The 20,776-nt window shown below is 42.8% G+C and overlaps 1 protein-coding gene across 4 annotated transcripts in view; it reads right to left on the reverse strand.

The window, feature by feature from the left end:
• Positions 1 to 20,776, reverse strand: part of LEF1 (lymphoid enhancer binding factor 1) — a 118,388-nt gene that overhangs the window by 25,284 nt on the left and 72,328 nt on the right. For 2 of the 4 annotated variants that reach the window (XM_027103474.1, XM_027103476.1), the window contains exons 4-8: positions 14,237 to 14,369; positions 7,472 to 7,562; positions 5,770 to 5,853; positions 3,555 to 3,677; positions 2,395 to 2,557 (exon numbers count right to left, since the gene is read on the reverse strand). In XM_027103474.1, coding sequence (XP_026959275.1) covers positions 2,395 to 2,557; positions 3,555 to 3,677; positions 5,770 to 5,853; positions 7,472 to 7,562; positions 14,237 to 14,369 — 594 coding nt within the window. The remainder of the gene's footprint in view (positions 1 to 2,394; positions 2,558 to 3,554; positions 3,678 to 5,769; positions 5,854 to 7,471; positions 7,563 to 14,236; positions 14,370 to 20,776) is intronic. The other 2 variants (XM_027103477.1, XM_027103475.1) reach the window with 1 other exon arrangement.

The following is a 20,776-nucleotide window of genomic DNA, read 5'->3' on the forward strand; positions in this document are numbered from 1 at the left end:
CTCTGATCTGGGGATTGTTAAGGGAGCTGAGAAAGTAGCAACTGTTGGAAATGTGCATTAAAAAGAGGAAGCATACATTCATATATTCTTAACTCTATAGAGCAGGAAAATAATTCCCACTGGAGGACCATGGACCTTTAACTCAAAAAAGAAACAAACAAACAAAAAAAAAAAATCTAAGAGTTTTACACAAGCGGAAATAAGAACCCGTCTTTTCCTCTGATTTCTTCTTTTAAAGGGTCAGGGAAAATCGTCATCAGCCTTTAAGCTTTTAAGGAGGAATTCTTCAAAAAATGATGGGAATCACTCATCTGCTATGATCTGGCTTTGGAAATCATTGTAATTATTGTTATTAAGTGTTTAAGAATCCACAGGGAGATAGAGTACTGTACACAGGGCACCAAAAGAGCTATAATCTACCCCTGCATCCCACCCCTGAAACCCTGGTGTCTTGCAGATTGGAAATTGCTGCATTTTTATGCTCTCCAACAGGAATCGATAATACAAGAACGCCTGCTTTCCTCCATCTGCTTCCTCACGTGGACTGGTAATCTCCTAAATGTTTTCTGTTATGAATGCTGAAACGTATTAGGTTTGTAACAAACATGACAAAAATTATCAACAACAGCTAAAACATGGTCTCTAGGTCTCACAAAGGTTGTCAAGACTCTCCTTCTCCTGAATGTTCATTTGCAAATCATGAATTTCTTGAGAGGTTGCAAAAACAAATACACAGGGTCATATTTTAAGAAGCTACCGGGACTTCCCTGGTGGCTCAGTGGTCAAGAATCCACCTGGCAACACAGGAGACACGGGTTCGATCCCAGATCCGGGAAGATCCTACGTGTCCCAGAGCAACTAGGCCCGTGCACCACAGCTAAAGAGCCTGCGCTCTAGAGCCCATGAGCCACAACTACTGAGCCCTCGTGCCACAACTACTGAAGCCCAGGCGCCTAGAGCCCGTGCTCCGCAACAAGAGAAGCCACTGCAATGAGAAGCCCCGCGCACCGCAACGAAGAGTAGCCCCCGCTCGCCACAACTGGAGAAAGCCTGCACGCAGCAATGAAGACCCAACGCAGCCAAAAATAAATAAATGAAAAAAAAAAAGCTACCACACATATATGAAGAGCATCAACAAGTTAAGATGAAGCATTTCTAAAATTACAGTGTAATTACAGAAAAATGCAATTTGAATTAGAAAAATTCAAATGTTCTCCACCACCCATCAGATACCCAACTAAACCCATTTCAATCCTGAGAAAAGTACTGGGAAGGACTTGACTAGCCTCTGGGCTGGTGGCTGGACAAAGAAATCTAAGAGTGTCTGTCCTAGCTGTAAGTCCAGTTCCTGGTACATGACAGGTGCTCAGAAAAATATCTTCGCATGGGTGAAAGAAGCAACAACAAAAAGAGAGGCAGTCGAGAAACCTGGCCCATGTACACGTTAAGATTCAGAGAGCAATTTTCTAGAAAGACTTCTCAGGCCTGTGCCACTTCTTCCATTTAAAGCTTCGAGGTGGAACGATCTGCTTATGTCTTGCAAGGTGCAGCCGACGACATGTGCTTGACAGGGTTCACCCAGAAGCGTGGCTGGTCCCGCAGGCCTTTCTGTAGCCCCCTGGGTGGGCTAAGTGGTTTCCTGCTTCAGAGTGTGCACGCACACGCACGCAACGCATGCACACGCAACACACGCAACGCACGCACACACGCACTCGCACACGCACGCAACGCACGCACACACATGCAACACACACACACGCACTCGGACACACACACACACACACAGCTTCACCACACACACACGCACTCGGACACACACACACACACACACACACGGCTTCACCTCACCCCGTTCATCACATGGCTAACCCCAGGCAGCTCTCAGGCCTCAACTACGTTCTCAGTGGGCCCTTCCCCAGCCACCCTGTGGTTCTTTCTCAGATCCTTGCTCTTCATACAATATTTATCACAATTTTAATTATATATATACTGGGTAATTATTCGTCTAATATCTGTATCCTGTCACAAAACTTCAGGCTCTACGAGGGCAAGCACTACATCTATATTATTCAGCAATAATTATCTAATGCCTACCACAGTGCCTGGTACCTAAAAGACACTCAAGATATATTTGTTTAAAGAATGATAATAGGACAAACAGTTATCATTTTCAGGAAGTTTTCTATGCGCCAGGTACCATGTCAGTTGCTTACAAGGCATTGTATCATTTACTCCTCCTAAAGGCTGTCGTGCTCTCTGTTACTCCCCGAATGGCGGTGGCTGGTGACTATACAATGATTCTATGACTACCTGGCATGTAAGTGCATTCGGGCAGATGTTACTGAAGAAGTTCCGTGGTTACCGTGAACATCTACAGACCATCCCACTACTTACCCTTCTGCCTAGAATCTGGTTGATAGCGGCACTTTCCTTTAGGGTGCACTCCGCTACGACATTCGCTCTCATTTCTTTCATGTATAACATAAAGGCATTCAGAGGCTTCTTGATGTGAGGTCTCTTGGGCTCCTGCTCCTTCCTCTGTTCATGCTGAGGCTTCCTAAAGGGCGGGGGTGGGGAAGAGGTGAGCCCAGTAAGGAAGACATGGCAGGAGAGAAGCAGAGCATCTGCTTACGCCACGAGTCCAGCTCAGGCTGGGACCACCCTCTGGGCTCTCTGTAAGCCCCCAGAACACCAGCAACTTAGAAGAGCACCTCATCAACTCCTTGTGGATGAGGAAGTTTACCTATAGCTATAGAAGGGGTGAACACAACGTGGAAATGGGCTTGTGAAGATGTTCCATCTAAGCTTTTAGATGCTCCTTGGTCACCTCGGGAAAAGCTGAACATAGAGTGCGGGGGGTCAGTCCTCCTCCAGAACTGAGGTTCTTAACTTTTTTGGGGTCAACGGCCCCTCTGAGAAGCTAATGAAACCTTAGACTCTCTCCCGCAAACACACGCACCGCACACTGGTTTTGCCTGATCACGTGCTCCCTGCCACCCCATCCATCCTCCCATCCCAGTACAAACCCTAGATTAAGAAACTCAATTACTAACCTCTTCGGACAATCTAGCCCTGCTGTAACAGCCTGGGATGACCCTGGCCCGACAGGAAATCCTGGGCTTGGTTTGCCCCTTTCCCTTGAATTCTGTGCTCTTGAAGCCTAGATGCAGGGCGACTGCCTTTCTAGAAGGAAATGCACTGAACCCTCCAATCTACTTCGCTCCCGTGCTCCTCAAGAATCGGAACCCAATTAAAGCCTTGTAGTAAATGGCTAAACCGCTCAAGTTACTCAGTCGCTATGCTCTGAAGATCACCCCCCTTTGGTGAGTTTCCCTCGATCTTTTGAGGTCTGTGCTCCTCTTCAATCTCAGACCCAGAACCAGAGCAGTGAGAATCAAGCTGCTTTTGAGGACAGAGCTTCTGAGGCGGGGCTACACTGATTTCCGTAATAACAGACAGGGGGCAGATTCAACAACAGCGAAAGAGAAGAGACTGTGTGGTTTAAGTCCTTAGTACCATAAGGCACTCGCGGGTGAAGACAGGGGCACACTTACACGTGCATTAGGTCGCTGTCAGTGTGCGGGTGTTCCTGTTTGACCTGAGGCGTTACGATAGCTGGATGTGGGATGCCAGTTGTGTGGGGACCAGGAGGACCAGGAATCATATGATGAGAAAACCTAAAAGAAGGAAAGACAAGAAAACAAAATGTACCGCTGTAGCAAAAGCTAGACAGAATTTCCAAACAACCCACTGACTGCTATTGGCTGACAGTGAAAACACACCTTCATACGCAGAAGTATTAACTCTAAGTTAGAGCAGGCTGATGATTAATTTCTTTCTTTTCTGTATTCAGGTGGAAAATATTTATAATTATGTGCCACCTCACAGATTTTTTTTCAAGCTAATGGTACAATCTGGCATTTCTCCTGGGAGGGCTCTAGGCCATAGGATTTAAAAAAAAAAAAAAAAAAAAAAAAGTGAGTCACTTTTCTTGCAAAGCAGTTTTCAGAGAAGAATTTCAAGAACAATTACTGGAAATATAACACTATATTAAGATTTAGCTTTTTAAATGATTAAAAAATCTAAAGACATCACATTTTAAATTCTCTGTCTACCTTCCTAAGCAAACCTTCACATTAAGAGTCTTCTTCTCCTGTTGGCTTTTTTCCTAATACTAGGAGAGAACAATTGAGAAGACAGGGGACAGGAAGATTTGTTCAGTCCCCAATTTAATAAGGTCACCATCAACATCACCCCAAATAATTTTCTACACATAAAGAAAGTAGTGTTTGAGAGATCCGGACTAATGGAAAACCGATAACAAAATTAAGGGGAAGGATTTAATTAAAGGGAAGGATACAGTTCTGCTTCAAGGTAAAAACTACGTATGCTAAAATGAAGGCTTTTTCCCAGAGTATACTTGTAGAGCATTAAACAAACCTTAAAATATCCAACTACCATCCAACACAAAGGCAGGAAACTGCCATGCAAGAAAAATAAAACAAATGAAGACAGTACTTTCAACAAGCTCTTTGGATAAGTTTGGATACGTTTTAGAAATTTTTGTTTTGCAAGCTCTTTTAAAGTCAACAATGTAATTCAACAAAAACAACTTTCTCAGGTCTTTTCATCGCCGCCTGTACAGTTAATTCCTTCTTCTGGGAAGGAAAGAAGGGACTCTGCTTGGATATGTAATATTTCAGAAACAAATTTTTAAAAATTAAGGAAGCATGGGAAAAATACAAACATTTGATCAAATCATCATGCTCTGCTAACTGTACCATTTGCAAAAATACATGATGCTGGTTATTTGCCCGTGAGAAAATCCCGTCGTCACACAATTGTTACAATGTTAAAAAAAAAGTGTACAGAGAGATTTGGGGGGAAGGATAATAATTTCATCCTCTCGCAATCAGCTAGATTTACAACCTACTGAAAAAATAACGTTTCTTAAAAAGCTGAAATTCGCCACAGAAAACTGCGAATTTCCTACCGATGTAAAAAAGTAAAGATTCACAACCAGTTACTAACCCAACAGTTTGACTTCTAGCATGTTAATGCTAGCTCCCTTGAAAAAGCCACATTGAACACGCAGATGACACACCACAAATGTGTGTGTACATCAAAGCACAGGGCACAGAAGCCATCCTTTCCAGAGGCAAAAGCATTACACACAGCGGTGTGGCACAGCAGACCTCACAGAGCTTCGCTTGCACCAACGTGTCCACACGGGGCCTGATTCACACACTAGGACACGCAGCCCCGTATAGCCTGACAGCCTGTGAGCACCGTCCCTTCTCTTCCGACGGCCTTGGTCCCGAAGGCTCTAGACTGGGCGTTTTCAAACACTGGCACGTGAAACTGATACAACTTTCCTCATAGAGAGCAAATTAGAAAACTCAGATCAAACCAGTCTCTATTCTCCCCCCCGACCCCACCCCCATCATATTTTGAATCGAACAAGCTCTTCTGATAATGTCCCCTCTGGGGACGTTTCCCGTCCCACAGTCAGGTGGCAGCGAAGTCTTCTGGAGGGAGACGCGGGTTCCCGGGGCGGCCGAGTCCATCCCCCTGGTGGGCGTGGCTGGAGCTGCTGGGGAAGGACCCTCCGGGACGCCTAGTGTGGGAGCCAGGCACCCTGCGCAGACAGACGCGCGGGCCCGAGCCGTGCACCCGCCCGGCCAGGACCGAGAGGCAAGCAGAGGCGCGCGAGCTGCAAGCGCAGGAAGGGCAGCCTGTCCTGGAGCGCCCGGTTCCACCTCCACCTACCTGGACATGGAAGTGTCGACTGACAGGGAGGATGGGTAGGGTTGCCTGAAGCCTCCCGTGACGGGATAAACAGGCTGACCTTGCCTGAGGTCACAGAAGAAAGGAACCCATCAATGACAAAGCATGACTTACCAACCAGCAGTAAGAGTTTCAGGAGGGGAGGAACTCAACAAGAATTTGGGGGGAGTGTTACCAGGGCATTGCTTCAGTCACCCGGCTCCTTCCCTTCCTGGACACCCTCCGCCCAACCAAAGCATCGTCTGCCTTGAAGGAAATCTCCCACCGCAGTCCGTGAACGACCTGTCGTCTATCCCTTCCCCTCTCCCATCCCCACGAATGCTCTGAACAACAGGTAAACAATGTTTTTACTGAATATAACAGAACCTGAGAATGGTGAGATACTCCTTTTAGGTTAGTAGATTCTTTATCAGAATCTTTGAGCATTTCAGGGAAGGGAAGAAAGAAGGAAATAAAAGTTTATATAAAAATGAACAAAGTTTTTAAAACGCTGCACTCCCCCCCCCTTATATATCCATGCTACAGGGAAGAAATAAAAGATCGATTCATCGGAGTTATTTTCTCTCTCCTCTGAGAATTCCATCTCTCCCTCTGCTTTTCCTACATCTCACACTTTGCATTTACACGGTCTTTATTTCCAGATGCCACTGATGCAACTCGGCCCAGGATTATTGCCCCTGAGTAGCTAAGTTCAGAGAGAATAATTGATGTAGCTTTGAAAATATCTGCATAATCAATTAAATTCAGACAGAGTTATTGACTGAGAAATTTAATGCAAAGAGAAGAGAGAATGCTGGAATTTCCATGGCAGGATGAGCCTCCTTATGAAGAAGAGATAATCTAAGGATGTCAAGGTAGGGAAACTGGGGCCTTGACGTGGGAGCTGTGGGGACTGAGAGCCAGATGAAGAAAGGAGAGAAAATATCTGCTGAAGTTGCAGCGCTCTGTCCATGGAGTGAGCGGTGGGGAGAGGAGAGGAAGGGAAGTGGGAACAGGGAAAGCCTCACGCTAACAATAAAATGACAAAAACAGGCTACATCACATGCAGTGATTCTTTCTTCCCTAAATACATTTCTTTTCCTTTACCTTTACAATTAAAAAAATTTGAAAGGAATGTTACGGATTTTTCAGAAATAACAAAATAGACAGCATTTGGATTCTGAAAAGAGAAGTCCAAACATCAGTTTTTCACGCCTCTGAACTCAAACTGGTGCTTATTTTATTAAAATTCAAAAGATGCTTTTGCACTTGCATTTCTCCCTAGTTATCTGTCATTTATCTCACTTGCCCATTTATAAGCAAAGATCGATATTCAATACATCTAAGGTTATGTTTCAAAAATATAAGTTGTTCATAAAGAACTAGAAAAGAAAAATCCACGCTGAACACTTTGTACAGGCATAGCAAATGCCCAAAGCCACAAATTGAATCCATAAAACTATAAGCTTCAAAGCAAATGCTACACAGCCATTTTCTACACATATTAGCAAACGAATTCAATCCATTTCAAAGTCTGTATGTTTTTTAATCTTTTAAATTGAAATGAAATAAAGTTAGCACCTTGCTTGTTGATGTGAAGTTTCTTCAACTCCAGTGTTATCATTCATAAAGCTAATTTCCATGAATGGGAAGTAGAAGAACACGTGTTCAAACGCCTGGCTAAATGTTGCAGGAAGGATCTTACCAGCCAAGAGGTGGGGTAATCTGTCCAACACCACCCGGAGACAGGGGATAGAAGGTAGGGATCTCGGGAGCTGGAGGATGTCTGGACATGCCTATTAAAAAGAACAACAGAGAGGTAGAGTTTTCAGATTCATAGGACATTCGACTTTAAGAGAAATAGAAAGGCAAGCAAACGCGTGATGTCATTAATACTTAAGCTCTAGAATGAAACTATTTATTTTTCAGATCCATTTAACAGAAGTCAGTTTGTTAACTTTTCTCAAGATTTCAGCATCTGAGAAAACAGGCAGTAAGGTAGTACATCTCGAGGAGCTCCTGAAAGAGTAAATATGCTGCTAGTAAAACAGGCATCAAAATAAGACTTTAAAATTATTTAGTTTGCCCTCATTATAATATCACTTTGGTCAGGAGAATGGTAGACAATTGTTTTTGTGTAGAATGGAAAATGACAGCCCTTCATAAGTAGAAGGCCTGCCATGGTGTTCAAGGATTAGGTAAATTGCTACTTTCAGACTTTCACTGGCTCCCTTATAGACACATAGATTTGGGAAATGTGATACCTCAGAGGATCAAAGATTAATTAGAAATCATCTTCAGCCCCATAATGGTCGTACTTGATATGATTCATTTGGTCTCTGCCACTTCAGCTCCAGCTAAGCTCTTCATCAAGTTGAGTCCTCTGGGCTCCAAGGTCAAGCTGTTCTGGATTAGTTGTATTCCACAGAAAATGAGAGTACCACCAAATTGTTTCTTGAGCTCACACTCCCTGGAGCACACGGCCCTATAACTGTAAAAACCACCTGAAGGGGCTTCCCTGGTGGCGCAGTGGTTGAGAGTCCGCCTGCCGATGCAGGGGACACGGGTTCGTGCCCCGGTCCAGGAAGATCCCACATGCCGCGGAGCGGCTGGGCCCGTGAGCCATGGCCGCTGAGCCTGCGCGTCCGGAGCCTGTGCTCCGCAACGGGAGAGGCCACAACGGTGAGAGGCCCGCGTACCGCGAAAAAAAAAAAATTAAAAAAAAAAAAAACACCTGAAGATTGTACCTAATCCTAGTCCCAGATGACACCTCTTTGTTTATATCTCTTACCTTGGGTACAGAAAAGAAGGGCTAAGACGCACACATAAAAATGCAAAATAAAAACTTAGATTTAGATTTGGGGGAAAGTGCTTCGGAACAGAAAAGAGCCACATGAGTTTCTTTACATAGCTAATCTGGCTTTAAAAGGCCATTACCACGTGCAAACACACATTCCCAGGTTTAACACCCAGCATATGCATTCAGTGGCTGTAATTATATTAGCCGGTATGCAAATTAGGTGAGTATACAGAAGATACCCTTTAAGTATGCTGCTCTTTTTTACTATTTAAAATGTTTATGAATTTCATTTGGATCTTAAAAGATACTGAAGGCCTTGAGCATATGGGAATGGCTTAAGAAGTGTCGCCTTCAAAGTGGATGTTAATTTGACTTTGAAGTTAGGACACACTCTTTCTCAACTCTCAGAGAAAGGTCTTTAATCTTTCTCTTAACAGAGAGTTTACAGGAGATCATCTGAGGTTTTACTGTTTTTAAAAGAATAGTCTAAAATCTCCTTTTTTGATCTCTTATCACTTTCAAATTTAATGAGTATTCTTTTAATTCCTTTATATCATCAATTCACCAGAAGCACTATGTACAATGGGACCCAGGGCATTCTGCGGATCCACTCTCTCCCACTGAAGCAGAACCACTGGCAGCTGGTTTTTGGAAGCTGGAAGTTCACCTTAGCAGAGTTACCATCAAATCTCTCTTTTTTTTAAAGCGAGAAATACTGCTTCTTTTGGTCACAGTAGACCCCAAATTTCATACTCTGGGATTTTTTTTCTTGGGTCTGGGGAGGTAGGGGCAGCAGGGGTGCCTACAGTGGTGATTCTTGACGTATCAGAATCACAGGGAAGTTTCTCCAACTCGCTGCCTCCCTCACTCTGACACTCTGATACCTCTCCAAGCCTCAGGTTCTGCAGGAGGGCTGCTCCGTTTTGAAAAGAAAAACCAGGCCAACTCAGAAGAACTTGGAAAACTTCGCGGAAATTTGAACTTGAAAATCGTAATTAGAGATGGAATTGTCTTAATTGTCTCCTTTAATCCCTTTGTTGGGGAGGTGAAGTGACTGTTCAGGTACCTAAAAAATGCGATTTGTCCTGGGATCTTATCTCTGGGATGCAGAGAAGTAGCCTGCTTTCAATCACATGTCTCTAAGCAGACAAGCTTGAAAGCTTGCTCTCCACTCTAGTCCATGTTCTGAGTACACTGAGAAGGCTGCACTAGTGATTCTGTGTGGGAGTAATCTGACAGAACAAAAAATACAAACTAGCTGCATTTGGTTTCACTGCTTAAGAAGAAAGGAGGGAACTACCATTTACTTAGCACCTGCTACATGCTAGTTCCTAGGCTGGGTATTTAATTTGACTCTTCCTATTAAAAGTCTACTCATATTTCAGATACCTCTCTCTCATGGAATATTCTCTAACTCTTATTGCTCTGAGAAATCTTTCTTCTTTGAATTTACAACATTTCATTTGTACTTTTAACATGGTACTTAAGATAGTCTTCACTTGGCTTTATAGTGAGGTTGTACAAATGATTTCCTGCCTGAGCCTCGTACGCTGCTTGGAAAAAAAGAGACCGTGTCTTCCCCATCTGTGCATCAAACTATGGCTGTCTCCGGACGAGGCTCTGAATATACGTCTGAGCGACTAAACAAATGAACAGGTGAAATAAATGGACCCATTCCCCATGCTGGGTCAGTACTATAACCGTTTTGCACATACGTACATGATGTGGCTTAGGTCATTACATGAGTAGAAGAAAGTGGATCTGTGTTTTCTAAATAGCTTATTGTTGCTTTAAGATTCCGTTTCCAAAGATTCCGAGAAGTGTGCGCCTCTCTACCAACTCCTGTGCTACCTTAGACACATTTCACGTCATTCATTTAATGAGTATTTATTGAACACTTAACTATACCCTGGAGGCTCTATGCAGTATATCCTTAAAAAATTTTTAAACTTTTATAAATAACTTTTATAAACACAGCCAAAATGATTCTGGTGTCAGACTGCATGGATACAGTCATTCTGCCACTCACTAGCTATCTGGTCTTGAGGAAGTTATTTAATTATTATTCTGTAAAATCAGAATGAAAATGAAATAAGTGTTGCTGTGAGGAATACATGCATTCGTATGTAATACTGAGAAGTGCTTGGTATATAGTATAAGCACTATGTTGAGTGTCTGTTGTTATTTATAAGGATACAAAACATATAAACAGGTACATAAACCCAGTATTTCTTAAAAGCTCTTTCAACATTTTTATCAGACACAATGAGTGGAACAAAATGAGGGGTATTAGCTTCCCTTGCTTTTCCTACAACTAACTACACCTACACACCTGCACCCCGCACCCTATCCCAAAACACATACTGAGGGAAACGTAAAACCTAATACGCTTCCTAATAGGAAATTAACCTCAAGTTGTTTTCCTACAAATAAGAATGGGTTCTGCCGACAAGCAGTTTATATTTATCGGATAATTCCATCTAGGGTTAGAGTATGAACACGATATTCTTTTTTTTGGATTTGGGGGGGGATAAAGCTAACCAGCTTCCCAAGGAACTTTGAAATCAGCAACTCAGCACCACCATGTTATAACCAGCTGTATGTGATATACCAAAAGGCAGGCAGAAGGAGAGAAAAGAGAGTAAATGCAAGAGATCCAGTAAGCCTTAGACTTTTTTTTCCCTTATACTTATTTTTTGGTGATCAAGGTACCCAAATATAATGATATGAACTCAAAATCATGTAAATTAGTACTTTTTAAAAAATTAGTTCTTTTTAAACCAAGGTTTTATATCCCCCTAACTACACGGTGATGAGGTACATGAAGTCCAGGACAAAAAAAGTAATTAAAAACAGGATTTTTATATTAAAACAAATGTAGACTGTGTATGGAGTAGAATGCAAAAATCACACGAATTTTTAGGACAAAATACTTCAAAGAAACTGCAAGCAGACAATTTCTGTTCATGCCCACTAGTCCCTTCTCTAGTTCTAAAAAGTTTGTTTAAAAAAAAAAGTTTGAGGAGTAATGATAATAAAGTACAATTAGCAAGGTAGGGTAGCCGTAAGATATGGAAACAGAAGAGAAAGTGTAATTGGTAGCTAGTCAGAAAATTGTCTGTTTCAAAAAACTGAACTCTCCTAGGGACTTCCCTGGTGGTCCAGTGGGTAAGACTCCACGCTGCCAATGCAGGGGGCCCAGGTTCCATCCCTGGTTGGGGAACTAGATCCCGCATGCATCCCGCAACTAAAGCCTGGCGCAGCCTAAATAAATAAATAAATAAATATTTTTATAAAACAAAACAAAACAAAAAATTGAACTCTCCTAGAATTCCTGAAAGAACAACTTCTGAACCATCATGTGTTACTCCTTTAAAAATTTTTATAATGTTATTTTTTTAAACAAGTCCGTTTCAAAGTGCTCAGAACAGGGACTGGGGTATAGTAAGTACTATGTAATTGTTAAGTAAATAAACGGTTTAAAACTAAATAAAACATGCTGTTGGATTATTTTTGCTAATAGCTTGTTCGGGGCTTTTATATCTATCTTTAACTGTCACCCGCATCTTTATGGTCCTCAGAGGCCAAGGTCATATTCATCATATGGTCCCCCTTGGCCACGGCCAAGGTCATATTGGTCATATGGTCCCCCTTGGCCACGGCCAAGGTCACATTGGTCATATGGTCCCCCTTGGCCATGGCCAAGGTCATATTCTTGAGCTTCCCTCTCAAACTCAGCCTTCTTCCTAAGATGCCTATTTTAATTCCCTTTCTCACTACATATTCACAGACCTGTCTCTGATGTTTCTTATTCTTTGGAGGTCCTTGACAAAAGGAAATAGAGGAGAGGAAGGACTGGAAATGAGGAATAAAACAGAGACAAACCCAGAAACATTGGCCTTGATGATTTCTGCCTTCTCTAAGTAAAGGTACCTGGGCTCCACTCAAGCGAAGTCCAACGGTAACTAAGTCCTCAAACAGTCGTCTTTTTAATAAAGGTGGGAAATGAACATGATACATATTTAACCTAGAAGTGTTCACAGCAGTGGGAAAAACACCCAGCCTCTGAACTCCACTTTTTATTTTACATACTTACTATATTTTGTTGTTCACTGTCGATCAAAGATAGGCCTGGACACACGGGTGAAGTGCTGGAGGTGGCACATTTGACCCCTATATACATTCTCTGCCTTCATGTGGTTTTGCAGGACCCTTTATTTTGAATGTCTAAAGAGCCCGTTGAGGTCCAAGTATGTGTGTACGTGGGAAGAATAAGGGCTATGCTGTGAACAAACTCCCCCTCAAAGTCTGCTCTAAGCTGACATGACCAGAAGGCTTGGGGAACCCGAGCTTTGTGTCTGACAACGAACCCACACACACACCCAGCAGGTTAGAAAACAGGTGTCTTGATTTTTCAGACCGCTTAGGATGTGTGTTTCTCTGTAAATGATACAGAAGCAGAACTTGGTAATAATGTAGAGAAGCAAAATAAGGCTCACGTTGCTTTGACTTTAGACAGAGATGGTTTTGTATTTTAATTATATTTATATCTAAATTGGCGCTGGGAAACAACAAAGAGAGGAGAAAACACAACAGGGACATAAAGACCAAAAGAAATCACAAAAGGCTCAAAAAGGTCACATTTGAGGAAAAAACAATCTCCTACTTTATCCCTTTTCTACCTTTTTTTTTTTTAACACTATCATCAAACCTAGTACATGCTAAAATAAACAAATACGGCAGGGGGCACTGAGGACTGAATTTGTAATGTATTTTCACAACATATTGGTTTACACTGTCATCAGAGCTGTCACTTTGAAATATTGGTTTACACTGTGATCAGAGCTGTCACTTTGAAATGACCCTTCAATATTTTTGTTCTGTTTTCTTTTTTTTTAATCCTGAAAAGAAAAGAAGCCAACAACAAATTCTTGTATGCTTATTAGATGTGGCACATATATACAATGGAATATTACTCAGCCATAAAAAGAAACGAAATTGAGCTATTTGTAATGAGGTGGATAGACCTAGAGTCTGTCATACAGAGTCAAGTAAGTCAGAAAGAGAAAGACAAATACCGTATGCTAACACATATATATGGAATTTAAGGGGAAAAAATGTCATGAAGAACCTAGGGGTAAGACAGGAATAAAGACACAGACCTACTAGAGAATGGACTTGAGGATATGGGGAGGGGGAAGGGTGAGCTGTGTCAAAGTGAGAGAGCGGCATGGACATATATACACTACCAAACGTAAGGTAGATAGCTAGTGGGAAGCAGCCGCATAGCACAGGGAGATCAGCTCGGTGCTTTGTGACCGCCTGGAGGGGTGGGATAGGGAGGGTGGGAGGGAGGGAGATGCAAGAGGGAGGAGATATGGGGATATATGTATAACTGATTCACTTTGTTATAAAGCAGAAACTAACACACCATTGTAAAGCAATTATACTCCAATAAAGATGAAAAAAAAAAAAGAAATTGCCATCAAATAAATTCCTCTCATCTCCTACAAATGTATTATGACCCATAATAATGTATTGACCCATAATAATGTAAATGTATTATGACCCCAGTGACATGTGTGGAGGCACTTGTGAGGTCACTCAGACTGATGAGATGAGGCTCCTTGCTTATCCAAAGCGGCCTGGGGAGGGAGGCAGGGCTCTCACCTTGTTTGGAGCTGACATCCGACGGGATGTGTGACGGGTGTGATCCTGGAGAAAAGTGCTCGTCGCTGTAAGTGATGAGGGGGGTGAGAGGATGGACTGCGTGGGATGGCTGCACCACGGGCACTTTATTTGACTGCAAAGTAACCACAAGGACAGCCGTTAATATGGACGCCCAGCTCCTGTCTCCTCTCCCCGCAGAAGTCACACAACAGCGGTCACTGGGCACCAGCACAACCCGAGAATCCTCTCCAGACCTGGACGACTGAATCATCCAGGTTGCTGAGCCGTCCAGCAACCTGGACGACTGCTCTACTCACTTAGATGTTCAGGATTTTCTCGTGTTCGGTACTCAAGTACATGAATATCCCACCGAGAAACAACCAGTTATTTAACCAAGGCCCCTTTGGAGATTTAGGTTGGTCACTATTATTCCATATGACGTAAGTTCTAAACATACACATTTACACTCCCCTTTTGGATTATCTCCTCAGGTTAAAGTCAGCAAAGAGCTACTGGAGCAAAAGTTGTGAATGTTTTATAAACTCTTTATTCATTATATATGTTCGGCATAAAAAAGGCACTCAATAAATATTGTTCAAAGAATACATAAATGAATAAATATTGTCAACTTGAAGGGCAACTTTTAAAACAACCCAGTATATATAAATCTGCTGTATTGGTATCACCTTAGTTTACAAAATTCGTCATTCTAGAGTTGTACATCTTTAAGAACCACATTATACCAAATAGTTTTATAGTTTGGTCAATCAAGCATGACCATCATTCATTATGCTTTAGAGCTGCTCAGTTCATCTTCAGGTTCTTTAGTTTCTAGAAGTCTTAATTGATAAGAGCAAGTTCCCAATCTTGAGCTTAACTGCGTAATGTGAAATATGGCTTGTCAGAACACTCTAACTTGTTAGCATTTATATTTTAACATATTTTATATGTCTTATCTGTGTTTAAAAGTAAACTTTATTATTTAATTTGGAATTCTAAAACAGTAACCCGTTTTAGAGGTTCAGGTTATTTATCTGGACCTCATCAATTTGAAATCTGGAATTCTTTTGTTTGGCTAAAGTTGACCCCGCCCCCCACCCCGCCCCCAAGAAAGTGCCTACAAAGCAAATCAGTAATATAAACAAGATTCAGGCAGTTTAACCTAATCAGGGGACTGTTTTAAAAGGAACTCTACCCACCCACCCACCCCCAAGAGAGTAAACTCAACACAATTATATACATGCAAAATATGTTCCTGATTTTAAATTCATCTCCAAGTTAAAGCAGTCTCGGGAAGATCTCTATTTAGAAACACTACCGTAATAAGTAACTTGTGAATTTAAGAGGAATAGACTATAATGAATTGTAACTATTCTCTCATTCACTAGTTCAGACAGGCCTTCACCACAGCCAGTTTGAAATAGTGAGACTGTTACTGTGCTACAGACTAAAATGCACACGAAATCACTTTCTCTGGAAACAAATATCTGTTTAAAACAAATATTAAAAAAATGTAAGTGCCTGAAAACTGCACAGTGTAAACTGCTTAAAATGTAGGGACATATCTGAGCGGCTGAGGGCCCATAACACACTTGTGTGTGGTGGCTGCACCTATGATGTACTCTGATTATTTCATGTTTTTTTTTTTTACAAATTAGGTATAAACGGTACGTGGTTCCAACAGGAAAAACCATCCTCTCAGGCAAATTAGGAATAATCATACTAGTAACACTTAATTCTCTTCACAGTTAGTAATTCTCTACACCCTATCATTACAACCTGCGCCCAAAAGAAACTTACGGAAAAAAAAAAGCAAGGGGAAAAACAAATCACACTTTTTTAGACAATAATATAATATCCATACTAGACTTTGCCCTATTTTATAATTATCAGCTTCCCTCTAATGGCAGAACTTGCGTAGCTCATACAGCCCTTGGCATTTATTAAATAGAGCACCATTATCAAAGCCACATGCCTTTTCTCCCTACACTGCTGCACAGACATCTATGCACATATATGTGTAAAAGGTTAAAAAAAAATCTTTCAATGCTTTTCAAGGGTTAATGATGCAGTTTGTCAAATACACAGAATGAGCTTCTTAAATACTTAGAATGCCAGAGGAAGTGGGAGGTGGGGGGGTGTGACGATATTATTATTATAAACCCTTTTACATACAGCAAGAATCGCAACACCCAAATGCTAAAATGAATATATTTCAACTATAGTTTAGAATAACTGCTTTGAGTTTCATGTTTCAGAAGTTTCATAAGAAGCATAATCGCCAAACAATCTACTTAGATATTTTCTTGGGGTAGTTAAAAAAGCACTGCAGAAATCTTCTGGGAAAAAAAAAAAAATGTATTTATTTTGCATGCCTTTCTCATTTCCAGAGCACCACCTTAAGGGACCTGCATTAGCAGGCAGCATCTTCTTGACGTCTGACCTATCCCTCCAGCCATACAGCTCAGAATCCGGTGCCATGAATTTTTGTTAAATTATGCTATCCTTGCTCTCCTCTTAATTTTACGGCTTTCAAGACAGATTTGCTTTCCTGTGGGAAGGAGATAAGAAGCTGAGGATTTTCATTTAAGCTCTGGCCTTGTCTTATATTTTGCAAGATGGATAGCGGAAGCAGTACTAGTAGGTGTGCTAAAGCCAACAAGGATTATGTCTATTTTTGTGGCCAAATAATAAAAGCAATATGAAATCTCAATAACATGAGCGAGCCCAGTTCTAGGGTTTATATCTTGCCTCCTGCTGATCACCTCTGCTACGTATACAAAAGGGGCCAACCGACACCACGGAGGCTCGGCACGTCGCCCTCACAGTCAAGTGTCCTCAGCCCTGAACAGTGGGCTTCCTCTGACATCAGGAGCTGCTGATGCTACACGCACACACAAGGCGAGAAGCCACGCACTGCGACTTTGTGTTAAGTTTTAAGACAGCCAATATAACCATTCTTTTTTATCGCCCGCCTTAGGGTTTTTTCTCTTTTTTTTGAACTTTTTATTTTATATTGGAGTACAGTTGATTAACAGTGTTGTGTTGGTTTCAGGTGTACAGCCAAGTGATTCAGTTATACATATACATGTATCTATTGCTTTTCAAATTCTTTTCCCACTTAGGTTGTTACATAATATTGAGCAGAGTTCCCTGTGCTCTACAGTAGGTCCTTGTTGGTTATCTCTTTTAAATACAGCAGTGTGTGCATGTCAGTCCCAAACTCCCAACATAACCATTCTTAATTCTAGTCTTCTCATCTCCAAATAACAATGTGCTGTATATTGGGGAGGGGAGTGTGTGAGGAGAGAAATAACTAATCGACGACTTAGCTTCTATAGACAAACTTACGTAACTACGTTATAATGCCTAGTTACAGGTATATATGCGGGCACATGTGTATATTCATTAAGCACCTAAAATGTTCCAAACACTATTCTAGTGGGGATGGCCAATACAGACAAGGTCCCTGTTCTCACGCAGCTTCCTTCCTAGGGGCCTGGAAAATGGGGATGCGAGTATTGGAGACTAAATAAATAAATGTGTAAAAAACAAAACAAAAACCCCAAGCAAAATCTGAAAAGACGACATCAAGTGCTATGAAGAAGAGGAACCAGGTGATAGAAGAGACAGTGTATATCTCATCATATGCCTTCGTATCACATTAAAGCTGTAAGAAACCGAAAGTTCATTTCGTCCAAGATCCTTATTTTCCAAGACAGGAAGCTGAAAAACAGAGGTCACCAGGGAATGGGTGATCAAGCCATGACTACTGTCAACACTTACAGTAAGACAGCCTTACTCACTACACAACTCCAGTTAACACAGGGCCACTGGGAAGAAAATGGGAATGGAGACCCCCAGGCGCACTTAAGAGAGTGGAACCAAGCAGCAGAGAAATTACCATCTTTCTGGCTCCTACTCTGTGCTGGGAACTGTGCACCTAGTACTGTACCTAATGGGACCCCAGTCTCCTGACTCCCCCTCTGGTGCTTTTCCCAGCATACAGCTCCCTGTAAGGGAGGGAGGAAGGGCAAAAATCATTTCGATTCTTTTTCATTCACAGCTACAGTCAGGTAAGTCTTAGCTTCCAGAGGAGAGCCACCAGGTACTCCCAACGTGTGTCCTTTCCTTGATCATCTCAGGAAAACAGCATGCACAATTATCCACCTTTACAAGACACCTGGCAGCCTTAAGTCGTCCCAAATTCTCCACGCCTGCTCAGAGAGAGGTTCGGTAACTTGTCTACACTCATACGGCAGCCAAGTGGCTGAGCCCGGCCACAGACCTTCATCTTCTGATTCCAGCTATGCATCTCAGGCAGGTGATCAGTCAGGTGAGCAAAGGAAAAAGATGGAAAGAGCAGGTACTGGAAAAGGGGTAGAAGATATCAAGGGTGGATTCGAGAACACAGCTCTCCTGCCTACACGCAGCACCCATAAGTGGCCATTCAGGAGGAATCCCGCAATCTTTTCCCAAACTGGAAAAACCACCATCAGGCCACCCTACCCACGAAGCACATAATGATTACAGTAACTAACACTTAGCCAAGTACTTCCTAGGTACTAAGCACTTTATAAGTATCTTTGAGGCAGATACTATCATTATCCTCCTTTTCCAGAAGGGGAGGCTGAGGCACAGAGAAGGTAAGTAACTTTCCTGAGGACCCAGAGCTAGTAAGTGGCAGAGCCAGGTTCAAATGCAGGAAGTCTGGCTCCAGAGGCCACGTTCATTACCAGTAGACCATGCGGCCTCCCTGAAGAGCCCAGCTCATAAAATCCTGGACACCGAGTTGACCATCTGGGCCGTAGCTGACAGTACGTGACATCCATGAAATGCCCGTGTGGTCTCTGTACCCCGCACAGGAATCACATCAGACAAAGAGGCACCTTAGTAGAAGTGGTTAGAGCCGGAGACTCAACAGCCACCTTTCTCTCCAGGACTGGAAAACATTCCAAGGAAGCTAGCTTGGCTGCCACCCAGGCTGGTCCCTGCACGTAAGGACTTCTTTGGCATCACGGCCAAGAAGACCCACACCTCCTGCGGACACGAAGTGGGTATCACTTAGGGACCCGGAGAGTCAGCCCCAAAGCAGCATTCCCAGAAACGACCCACTCACCGCGGGCAATAACTCGAGCTGTCGTGAATGTCGTCAGCCTCTGAGGATGTGGTCTGGGAAGGACTAAAACATGGTTCAGCTCCCTCCTGGCTAAGGCCGTGGGCCTGCTGGTAAGTGGAGTAACTGGGGGGGAAACCTGCTGGCCTGCTGGCTAGTCCCCGCTGTGCACATCTCCACACCTCCACTAAACCCACAGTGCAGGATCTGGCTGTGCATAAAGGTCCTGAGCTCCATTTCAACTGGCTGTGCATTTCATCAACAGTCCTCCCGGTAATGGCCGAATCCAGGGGAATTCTGACACTCTACCAACTTACCGAGATGAGGAATTTCATCTGGCCTAAATCGTTACAGTGGTATTTTACTTTTTATTAAAGTCTTAATAAGTCTGGTGTTCGTGAAGTAGAAGCTGCGTAATTTCGTATCGTGCCTTCCCGTCCTCTTCTGAGAATCTGAGCTTCTCAAGCCTTCCCACAAAGAGCAGCAGATTTCATTTGCCCAAAAAGGACACAGTGACTCTTGCATTCGCTAGAACTCAAAAGTAACACTTGGTACTGGAAATCTTTCCTAAGAGCCACCAAAGCTAAACACCTGATTCAGATCTGCTGCGGCTGTCAAATCTCAGATGACTACCGGCTGAGAGGTAGTAGCTCTTCTCAGATAATGATGAGGTCCCAGACTTTGCAGACTTCCCAAGCAGGAACTGATAAAACTTCTAAGGTTCGCAAAGGACAAGTATTCCACGAGCCCAACTCTGGAGGCAAAGGGATGGTCTCTACCAGACACCTGGAATATCTTCCCTAAAGAGAGGAAGGAACATGTTGTAGGGAAAGGAATTAATATGCACTGGACACCCAGTAAGTGCCCTCATTACGGCCATGCCTTTATATCTCTGGCTGACACTCATGCACAGAGGTGGGCGGTATCACCTCTATATTTATAGATGAGAAGGCTGAGTCCTATTGGACACAGCTAAGTAATAATCAGAGGAGAGAGAACTTGTGCTGGCACAACTGGGCACCCACGTCCCTGACTGTCCTGCCCCACATTGCCCACTACTCAGCTCCTCTCTCCACCGCTGCTCCAAACCACCCTGCCGGCTGAGCATGGCCTGCCCGGGGCTCAACTGTAATGAAGGGTCTGGGCAGAACAACGGGCCTCTTGCAAAAGACTGATGTCACCAGCGGGACTCCAAACAGACTGATGGAATTGCTGATAAAATGAAAAGGTGTGAAGCGCCCTCCGTGTTCCCACTTCTCTATAAGGTGATGATTTCTATAGGTTTCCTCATTGAAACCTAAAGTCACCCCTAAGTTAGGTGTTACAGTTTACGTTAACACAGAGAAGAAAGCCAAGGTTCTGAGAGGGTAAGCAGTTTATACAAGATCACACAGGATGTTAAGCGGCAGAGACAGGATTTGGAC

This window comes from Aethalodelphis obliquidens, unplaced genomic scaffold (genome assembly GCF_003676395.1).
Source record: "Aethalodelphis obliquidens isolate GAN/ISIS:26980383/991018 unplaced genomic scaffold, ASM367639v1 scaffold6, whole genome shotgun sequence".
In the NCBI taxonomy this organism is placed as follows: domain Eukaryota; kingdom Metazoa; phylum Chordata; class Mammalia; order Artiodactyla; family Delphinidae; genus Aethalodelphis; species Aethalodelphis obliquidens.